The 10896-nt window shown below is 42.7% G+C and overlaps 1 protein-coding gene across 1 annotated transcript; it reads left to right on the forward strand.

Moving 5' to 3' along the window:
- Positions 1–3286: 3286 nt before the first annotated feature.
- Positions 3287–9754, forward strand: LOC134337233 (uncharacterized). The gene is made up of 6 exons (XM_063032081.1): positions 3287–3405; positions 3992–4306; positions 4390–4710; positions 5550–5639; positions 8851–8900; positions 9146–9754. The coding sequence occupies exons 1-6, from the start codon at positions 3351–3353 to the stop codon at positions 9206–9208; spliced, it is 894 nt and encodes a 297-aa protein (XP_062888151.1). The 5' UTR covers positions 3287–3350; the 3' UTR covers positions 9209–9754.
- Positions 9755–10896: the final 1142 nt, after the last annotated feature.

Genomic DNA, 10896 nt, shown 5'->3' on the forward strand with positions numbered 1-10896 from the left:
TTCAGTAAGGCCTTTAACAAGGTCCCGCATGGGAGGTTAGTTAGGAAAATTCAGTCGCTCGGTATACATGGAGAGGTGGTAAATTGGATTAGACATTGGCTCGATGGAAGAAGCCAGAGAGTGGTGGTAGAGAATTGCTTCTCTGAGTGGAGGCCTGTGACTAGTGGTGTGCCACAAGGATCAGTGCTGGGTCCACTGTTATTTGTCATCTATATCAATGATCTGGATGATAATGTGGTAAATTGGATCAGCAAGTTTGCTGATGATACAAAGATTGGAGGTATAGTAGACAGTGAGGAAGGTTTTCAGATCCTGCAGAGGGACTTGGACCAGCTGGAAAAATGGGCTGAAAAATGGCAGATGGAGTTTAATACTGACAAGTGTGAGGTATTGCACGTTGGAAAGACAAAACAACGTAGAATATACAGCATTAATGGTAGGGCACTGAGGAGTGCAGTGGAACAGAGGGATCTGGGAATACAGAAACAAAATTCCCTAAAAGTGTCGTCACAGGTAGATAGGGTTGTAAAGAGAGCTTTTGGTACATTGGCCTTTATTAATCGAAGTATTGAGTATAAGAGCTGGAATATTATGATGAGGTTGTATAAGGCATTGGTGAGGCCGAATCTGGAGTATTGTGTTCAGATTTGGTCAACAAATTACAGCAAGGATATAAATAAGGTTGAAAGAGTGCAGAGAAGGTTTACAAGGATGTTGCTGGGACTTGAGAAACTCACTTACAGAGAAAGGTTGAATAGGTTAGGACTTTATTCCCTGGAGCGTAGAAGAATGAGGGGAGATTTGATAGAGGTATATAATATTATGATGGGTATAGATAGAGTGAATGCAAGCAGGCTTTTTCCACTGAGGCAAGGGGAGAAAAAAACAGAGGCCGTGGGTTAAGGGTGAGGTGGGAAAAGTTTAAAGGGAACATTAGGTGGGGGGGCTTCTTCACAAAGAGAGTGGTGGGAGTATGGAATGAGCTGCCAGACAAGGTGGTAAATGCGGGTTCTTTTTTAACGTTTAAGAATAAATTGGACAGATACATGGATGGGAGGTGTATGGAGGGATATGGTCCGTGTGCAGATCAGTGGGATTAGGCAGAAAATGGCTCGGCACAGCCAAGAAGGGCCAAAGGGCCTGTTTCTGTGCTGTAGTTTCTATGGTTTCTATGGGAAGAAGAAGAAGAAGAAGAAGAAGAAGAAGAAGAAGAAGAAGAAGAAGAAGAAGAAGAAGAAGAAGAAGAATGGCCACTGAGAAGAAAAGCGGCCAAATATATCTTCCACGCTGTAGATATTTTGCAGGAGCCCTCATTAGAGGAAGTCATCTTTTAGGATGCAGACATAAAATGCTGAAAGAACTCAGAACTCAGGCAGATTATTTGGGGATGAATAAACTGTTAACGTTTCGGGTCGAGGCCTTTCATCAGGACTGATGAAGTTGACATGAGGTACGAAGAATGAAATATATTTACTTTTCAATTTAAAGTGCAACTGCTGGTTTTGGACCGAAATAGCTATGTTCTTCCAAGGACGAATCGGTGCACGAGAGAGATTTGACCTTCAGTAACAGGCCAACTAATCAGACCCTGATACAAAGGCAGCAGGACGTGCTGTCATCAGAGATGTCCAGTGAATTGAGACCGCGAAACTTGCAGACAGACTCATTCACAATGCATCTATCTCATACTCAGACGCTTCAAATACTGACAAACAGTTGCAGCTACAGTTAACGCATGAAATGGAAAACGCAACCGAACTAGAGGCTCTTTGTGGGTTTCCTGTTTCCGTAGCTTGGACGCTGCTGCCCAGAGTTCAGCCTTTTAGACTTCATATTATGTGACACTCTGGAAGGCCCTGCAACCGACATGGTTGCAGTGGAAATTAACCTCATAAATTGTGCTCTATGTTGCGTCCGGTTTACACGCGCTTCGTAGTGGAAACAGCTCTCTAACCTTAATAAATTAATAGAAATTTAACACTGGGGAAATATAATCTTGGGGCATTGATCACCTCCAACAGGATCTGCTTTGATCCTTAGTCACATTAACGAGACCCGCATAATCCAGTAACCATATGACATAGGATCAGAATTAGGTTATTCAGCCCATCGAATCTGCTCCATCATTCCATCATGTCTGATTTATTTCTCTCTCAAACCATTTCCTGCCTTTTTCCTGAAAAGTTTCCCTGATCAGGAACCTATTAACCTTCTCTCTAAATATAACCAATGGCTTGGGTTCACAGCCATCTGTGGCAACGAGTTTCACAAATTCACTACACCCTGGCAAAGTAATTTCCTCCTTATCACCGTTCTAAAGAGGCGTCATACTTTACTGAGGCGGCGCACTCTGGTCCTAGAGTCTGCTACAATTGGAAATAACATTTCCACCTTCACTCTTTCAGTATTTCACAGGTTTCGATGAGTTTCCACGCTGCCCACACCATTCTTCTAATCTCCTGCCAGTATAAGCCCAGAGGCATACAACGTTCCTCATAACGTCAGCTCATCCTTTCTTAGATAAGGTGCCCAAAGCTATTCACAATAATCCAGGCACGGTCTAACCAATGTCTTTTAAAGCCTCAGTACTCTGCAAAGCTGTGGAAATCACCATTTATTTTAAACGCTTTTCGCTGTATGAATGTGGCGACTGCAAGAACAGGTCAGAAATTGCGAATCCCAGAGCGAGTAAAACTTTGTGACAGCACAATCCATTTCGACTTCAGCGCGGGTTACGATTTCGATGGAATACTCTCTGTTGGCCTCTCATGGCGCAGCTCCGACCAGGCGAACTCTGTGTTATCCATTTCAAAGTACCAGTACCTAAATTCACTGATGTACGCACCCAACAGCTATTCCCAGACCCAGGCCAAGCAGTGCAAGTGCAGTAGGGACTGTAATACACCACTGCAGGTTCCCCTCCAAGTCGTGAATTACCCTGGCTTGTATATCTGCGTTCCGTCAAAATCTCTGGTTCTGATTTCTTTCTCCCAGTACAGCAAAGAGTACCTTTAGAAGAGGGGCTACAGTAAGTAAATACCGTCGACTCATCGCCTGCTCCTGCGGGGATTTAGGCATGAGGACGTCTGCCTCCCAGAAACCATGCTCAATCTATGCTCACTTTGGAAGTCTTTCTGAACAATCTCCATAGCCGTTTGACCCTGTGACGCACTGACACGGTAACCAAGTGTTATCCGCGCAGGACGCGGAATGGATGCTGAGGATCCGCCCCGGAAGCTCGTCACCGAGCAGGGACCACGGCAGCTGAGCGCTGCACAGTGTCGCGGCTAAACTCACACCAACACCCGGCAGCCGAGGGCAGCGACAGCCAACCACCGGGCTGATTCCAAATGCTGATGGAAGTTTTATTCCTGTTCGTTACCATTCAGGTGAACCGTGTTTACGGTGAGTCAGTGTTGGGAACTCCCATCTCGTCCTAACAAGTTTGTTATCCAGTACATTAAACGTCCCGTGCTAGTGGGAAAATAAGCTTGTGAATCAAATAAATATGGATTACAAAGCTAGAATCTCATTAATGCTGATTCTAAAGCTATCTAAATATATTCAAAATAATTTTCTATGATCCTCCCTCATTTTCTTTTGGTGAAGGTTATCTGTCGCGGCCCACTGATCCTCTCTGACAGTAAGTAACCCCAAACGCCGAGCAGAATATTTGGCGAGCCCGACCTGAAAATGCCACCACACGTCCCAATTTAAGGTCACCTGCGGATAGATAGACAAACTAATTTTACCGGCTACACATCCTGTCAATTAATAAGGGAAAAGTCTTGCGCATTTGATCAGGTTAACGTCGAACATCTTCTGGTTCTCTGTTAGATGTTATTTAGACGCCTTAACCAATAAATGCAACTGAAAATATCGGCGAATTTTTAAAGTGTTTCTTAATTTTTAAAGTGCAGGCAATGTGATTAATTTCCGCTTAGTTCAGTTCCGGATAATTTTAGTTGACTGATAATAATTTGTGTTGCAGCATCCAAGCCGTTTTCTGTGATTCCGGGTGCAGTGACTGCAGACGTCGGTCGGACGGTTGAACTGTCCTGTGAACTTACGGAGTTTGCGAGCAGTGTTTCCTGGTACAAACACCGTGCTGACGAACCCCCGGTAGCGATCAAAACCACGGACTGCCAACAGAACGGTTGTAGGTCTACTTACAAAAAAGGCTCCGGAGATCGCACATCGGTGCTGGAAATCCGGGATGTCCGTGTGGAGGATTCGGGTTCCTACTACTGTGCTGAGAAAAAAAGCTATCCACCGCTTGTGCAAGGACCTACACTCCTTGTTGGAGGTAAGAGAACTCGGCACTGGGATTATACTCACCCATGTATATCGGTTAAAGCTCCGATTAACTGTGTTCCAATCTCCGTCCAGACAGCTCCACCATTCGGACCTACATGCAGGTATTTGTCCCGCCGTCTGAGGTGAACGGGTCGGTCCCCCTGGTGTGTCTGGTTGGCGGCCTGTCTTCCAAAGAGATTATCATTTACTGGAACATATCCGGCCAAATCACGGAAGGATGGAGCGATCCCGGCAAGCTTGATTCTGACCAGAGCTACAGTGTTAGGAGTCAGGTGCTGGTCCCAGTGGAAACCTGGAGGAGCGGAGGAGTCTGTACCTGCATCGCACAACTCGGGGGTGCGGGAAAGACGAGGACTACGAGCGTCTCCCATCTCAAGATTGAACCAGATCAAGGTAAGGCGATGTTTTACACATACAATATTAATACTCATCTGTGGTGGAATGACGGAGCAGTCTCGATTGACCGATCGGCCTCATTGTTCCCCAATATCTGCTGGAATAGACCGCCGGTTCACTAAAGTCACAGTAAGTATTAATATGTATGCATTCGGTTATGAGGATCTGATTATCTCCAGCAACACCACCTTTGGCTGTCCAACCCTTGAGCCCTCCGGAAAACTTGGGATAAAACCCCTTTTTAGCTCTCTGATGTCCATGATGTTCTCGCAGTGCGGTTGGGAGCAGCTTGCGGGAAGTAGACACGGCCACCATGAAAGAAAAGCGTTGTCTTTCTTTCAAGTTGGGATGGTGAACTTAAAAATGATTGGTAGTGGCAAGGTGACTGAGGGGAAAGCGAGGAATTGATTTGAAGAGCCGTATGGTTTCATACGGTATTTCATTCAATGAGTCATTCTTTTGTTGGCATTTCCATGGGCTGCTAGTCGTCCATCATAGCTTAAGGATAAAGGGTCAAATTTATTTGCCATATACATTTACATATCTTAGTAATTTGCCGTGGTGTGTTGGCCAGGGCTTGACATGCAACACATATAAATAAAGTAGCATCCACTGATGATATCCTTAGGTGTTAGAACATCACTGGTGTGGATGGTAACTGTCTGTACAATCTGAATCTAGCACCAAACTTGACGGCATCGGTTTAAATTTTTGCTCTTGCTGTTTAGAATTAGTGTATACCTGTTTAGAATCACTCACATTACAATCAAATGAAACACCGAATAAAATGCTCTTGGAAGCAATTATTTCACCAAGCAACAATTCTTTCTCTCCAGACTGCTATCTTCCGGCGGCGATCCTCCTTGGGCTCCTTATATTGCTGGTTACCGTAATTTTTATTTGGATCTTTAAAGAATGTAAATCAGGTGAGGATTCGCTTTTTCCAGGCATGTCCATATACATATTAACAGTTCTCGCTGTTCCTTTTTGGTGGCTCTATATAATGGCAGCCAATGGATTTAGAACAGACGACACAGAAAATAATTGAGGCGGGGAATGAGGAAAATTGGAGTTTTCAGAGGATAGGACTCTGAAAGATGGGATGTCTGAAGTCCTGGAAGTCGTGTTTCTCGCTATCAGTGGTGTCCTAGTGTGTTTTGTTAATATTATTATTGTTGCTGTATTATTACAAGCTCAAGTTGGTAAAACCTGAGATACGGCCAGAGCCAAGCACACTCATTTCCCAATTGATAGGACCGTGCGTACTATTCTAGAGATGTTTATTATTGTCACTTTCTGAAGATTTATATAAACATTGCTATATAGCCCTAATTGTTTAACCCTACTGTGTAGTGACTGTGGGATTACCTAGTTGAGGATATTACTCTTGGAATTATCTATAGCCTGTGCATGTTCCCCAGCCTTTCATTTCCTTTTTAATTCAGCATATATCTCGTGTTTTTTCTCTTGTTGATTTTTGTATGTTTTCTGTGTTTGGAGTGGCTATATCTTTTAACTACATTTTTCTTACTTATTTATCCTGTAATATGATATTTTGCCGGTTATAATGGATTGCCTTACCTATAATAAAAGATCGGTCATAACATAGCAATGCAGCCGAAATGCTGGAGAAACTCAGCAGGCCGAGCAGCATGTACGGAAAATAGTAAACAGTCGATGTTCCGGGCTGAGACCTTTCATCAGCATTTTGTGTGTATTACTTTGATTTCCACCATCTGCAGATTTTCTCTTGTTCGCACAAAATATAATTTGAAGTATTGACTCTAAAACTGAATCAGGCCTGCACCTGTGGTAAGGTACAATGTCTTTTATGCGTTTGGATTCTAGAGCACAATTTTGGTGCATGATGCTTCCCATTTGATTGTGCCTGTGTAGGTAGTTAGATTGAGTTAAACTGCTGCAGCATCCTGTAATGTGTTGGAATGTCCCTGGTTTCAGGAGTTCTTCCCATCCTCTAGCTTGCAGGTCACCCTTAAGCAAGGTGTAGCACTTGCTTAGCCGCCCCCCAACCTCGATCAGGGTTGCATGAAGCCATGGAAGTTGGTGGAGGGTGGTTGTATGAGTAGCTGGTGCACATCACCAGTCCTGGTTATGCGACCACTGACGCCAGGCAGACATTCTCTGAAGAGTATTGATAATATCTGAGCATCACATGGCACAGAACGACGATGATCATGACATTTTCACCATTGAGCTCTTATTACTATTATTTTTTATCGGTTCTAGCTGGTAGAATCTGAGGTACAGGCATAGACAAGTACACACACTTCTCAATTTCTCAATTTCTTCGAACTTTCGGACTATCCAAATGACATTTAGTATTGCGGCTTTCTTAGGATTTACATAAATGTTGTTTTGTGTGCCTAATTTTTAATGCTGTTGTATAGTGACATTGAGTTGGTACTATTCGTAGATATTACTATCGGAGCAATGTATTTATTCCCTATTCATGTTCCATAGACTTTCAATTTCTTCTTTTAATTCAGCGTGCATCTGGGGGTTTTCGCTCATTGAGTGTTGTATGTTACGTATGTTTCGAATGGTTATATCTATTGAGTAAGTTGTTCTTGCTTGTTTGCCCTGTAATGTTGTATCCGGACGGTAATTATGTATTGCTCCATTAGTAATAAGGGATACATCAAAATATAATTTGCAGGACACTGACTCTAAAATGGGTAAGGCTTCTGTTTATAGCAAAGTGTAATGTCTTTCATAAGTTTGTATTTCATAGCAAGAATTTTGGGAATGATGTTTGCCAGTTGATTTTGCCCTTGTAACTAACCCACTGAGTTAAACTGCGGCAGGATCCTGTGATATCTTGAATTGCTTCTGTTTTCTCTTGGCATTTTCCGCATTGATAGTCTTAAAATTGCTGGTGTTTTATTGTGTTTTTGATTTTTTTTGCTTTAAACTACAACTCAAATATGTCCAACGTTTACTTATACTTCATACCGCTAACCCGGACAGCATCATTGTACATCTCTGCTGCGCGCTCTGCACAGCTTTTCTGTAATGGGGCAACGGGAAATGCACTCAATACTCCATGTGCGGTCTGGCCAGGGTTTTATATCGATGCAGCATGATTTCTATACACTTACACTCAATATCCTTACCAAAAAAAAAGGGCAAACATGCCATTTGCCGAATTACCCTTATCCGTACCTATCTTAAAACAATCGGTAATTGCGTTCCAAAACCCAGGACCAAATGGACTCGCCACAAAATGTTTCAATATCTCCTCGTGGATGCATTGAAGAAATAAATAGCTGTGTCATTAGAGAGAATCCAAAGGAGTTTTATGAGGATGATTCCGAGAATGTAAAAGGTTGACATATGAGGAGCATTTGGCAGCTTTGGAGTTTAGGAGAATGGGGGATCTCATTGAAACCTACGAAAGTTGAAATGAAGAGACAATTTGGATGTGGAGAGGATGTTTCCTATCGTGGGGGTACAGAATTAGAGGGGACAGCCTTAAAATTGAGGGCGACAAAGGTAAGGTTATTTTAGCTAGAGAGTAGTGAATCCGGAATGCTCTGCCGCAGATAGCTGTGGAAGCCAAGACCGTGGGTATATTTACAGTGAAAGTTGATAGCTTCCAGATCAGTCAGTACATCAAAGTTTATGGCGAGAAGGCAGGTGTATGGCGTTGAGAGGGATGCAGGATCAGACATGACGGAATGGTGGAGCTGATTCGATGGGCCGAATGGCCTAATTCTGCTTCCATGTTTTATGGTCTTGTAACGTTTCGTTATCTCCTCGTGAGTGTATTGAGGAGATCATGCCCTCTCTACGCCTCCTGTACGTTTTACGAATTTGGGAATCCTTAAATATTACGCTTTCATTAGGGTACACGATTTCAAGACGGGTTCGCTTGTGCATTTGGGAACTATTCTCATCCTGGGGGTCACTGTCATATTGGGGAATGAATAAGAAAGTGACGACACATCTGAGAGCAATTGGTGAATGCGAAATAATAAGAAACTATTAGCATAGACCGATTAACTGGTATATTGGTGTCAATTGTCATATTTGGGATTTATGACATATAAGACATTCCTGTGATTAATTATAAATCGGCCAGATAATAGTTCTAATTCATACTCTTTCAATGCACAGGAACACAACGTCAATCAGCGACGCGCCAGGGACACGGCAGTGCGGCTCAGGTACGGACGTTCGTTGAACACTGTTCTAAGATTCGCAAACTTGATGTTTGGGATTGTGTTCTAAAAAGTGCGGGTATGAAATGAGTCATCAGGAAATTATGAAACATAAGCCATATTTTAGTAATCTGCTGGAGTTAGTTAAGGAGGTGTCTCGTAGCGGAATGTTAGCACACTCGTTACTCTGTTGAACAATGGGAGGTTATGCTGCGATAACTTTAATTGTCAATGTTTGATACACATTCCAGACCGAAGCGCCGATCCTTTACGCCTCTCTCGACTTCGCTGCATCATCCTCTCACCGCAGATGAGAATCTGGCTTGTTTCTGCTTGGATGGATTACGGAGTATTTGACCGAACCTGGGGTCACAGTAAAACACTCTGATCGACTCAAGACCTGACTCTCCGCGATGGACAAAAATTGTACAGGCTCATTTATTATGTGAATAAAATGTTGGACTAACATTGCTGTCGCGATTCAGGCATATTCTAATCCTTAAGTGAAGAACAAAGGCTTCTTGCATAGATTACATTGTCTAATCTCAAAACCTCCCTCGGGGTTATTTTTTGTTTTTTTTCTTCTGTATAAATTAAATATATTGGAATATGATTAAAAAGAATGGCTTTGCATTGATCAATGGCAATTTTCGAGGTTATTCCACTTGTGGGTACAACTTACGCTGCAGCTTAATCAGTTATTGTACATTATGTTTATTAGGATTGCCTTTATATTTATTGTGCTTCTTTGCGCGTATATTGTGCTTACTGTGCTTCTTGTCTTTTACGCTGCAACGGATCCAGAGCGGCAATCATTTTGTTCTATTTATAAAGTCGTATGCTGAAGAATGACAATAAACAATCTTGACTCTTGATTCTTGAACGTGTATAAACCGCTACTTGGCAAACACTCGAAGCATTTGGAGAAATTCTTTGCCCACATCCGATAAAGACTTCTTTGCCCTTTTAGGGAATACAGCCTGGTTTTAGACCATAAACCATTAGACTACATGACATAGGAAAATGTTAGGCCAATCAGACCACCGAGTTGGCTCCGTTACTCCATCATTGCCGAATTCCTATCCCCTTCAATACCATTCTTCTGCCTTCCTTTGACATCCTTACTGATCAAGAAACTATCAAACTCCGCTTTACGGATACTCAAAATTTGGCCTTCACAACTCTCTGTGGTAATGAATTCTACAGATTCACCACCCTCTGGATAAATAAATATATCTTCTTCTCTGTTTTAAAGAGACGTCCTTCTATTCTGAGGCTGTGCCTTTGCTCTTACATTTCCCCACTATAGGAAATATCCTCTCCACATGCACTGCAGCTAGACCTTTGTTCAACATGCTTCACTGAGATCTCTCTTCATTCTCCAAAACTCCAGCCATCAGACGGTCCTCATAAGGTAGACTTTTCATTCCCGTTATTATTCCCGTGAACTCTGTCTGCCAAAACATACTTTACTAGATAAGAGGCCGAAAACTGCTCACAATATATCAAGTGTAATCTGACCAAATAATACCTGAGATACATACCGAGAAGCGTTCGTCAAATTAGGTTTGAAGTTTCTGTACGACCTTCCGGTTCCCTTGAAGATTTTGAAAATAACGCTGCAGTTAGACGAGTAAAGAATTATATAATGGGTTTTCAATATAGTTATCCGGTTAGAAAGAACCTGCCACCGGTCGGGAGCCTCTAGCAGAAGGAGACAGAACCAGGGTTCTAGATGTGACGTTAAGGAATTCTTCTTATCAAAAACTGGAGGAAATGTATTATTCTCTGGTGCAAACGGCAAAAAATGTCGGAGTAACTGCTTCATTAAATCTGATGCAGCACAATCTTTACTAATTGTGCATATGGATGAAAGCAGGGGACAGACGGATCATTGCGAATGGCTTCCTCACACCGATCATGCAACTGAGCTCCACCAGGAGAAAACTGCGTAACCCCTACGGATTTCCCCGTACATCCATATTCTGGGTCAAACATGATA

The sequence above is a fragment of the Mobula hypostoma genome, chromosome 2 (genome assembly GCF_963921235.1).
Source record: "Mobula hypostoma chromosome 2, sMobHyp1.1, whole genome shotgun sequence".
Classification (NCBI taxonomy): domain Eukaryota; kingdom Metazoa; phylum Chordata; class Chondrichthyes; order Myliobatiformes; family Myliobatidae; genus Mobula; species Mobula hypostoma.

Coding starts and splice junctions, on each gene's coding strand:
- LOC134337233 (XM_063032081.1), top strand. CDS start 3,351: ATGCTGATGGAAGTTTTATTCCTGTTCGTTACCATTCAGGTGAACCGT. Junction 5,640..8,850: donor CTTTAAAGAATGTAAATCAG/GTGAGGATTCGC, acceptor TTCAATGCACAG/GAACACAACGTCAATCAGCG. Junction 8,901..9,145: donor GACACGGCAGTGCGGCTCAG/GTACGGACGTTC, acceptor TACACATTCCAG/ACCGAAGCGCCGATCCTTTA.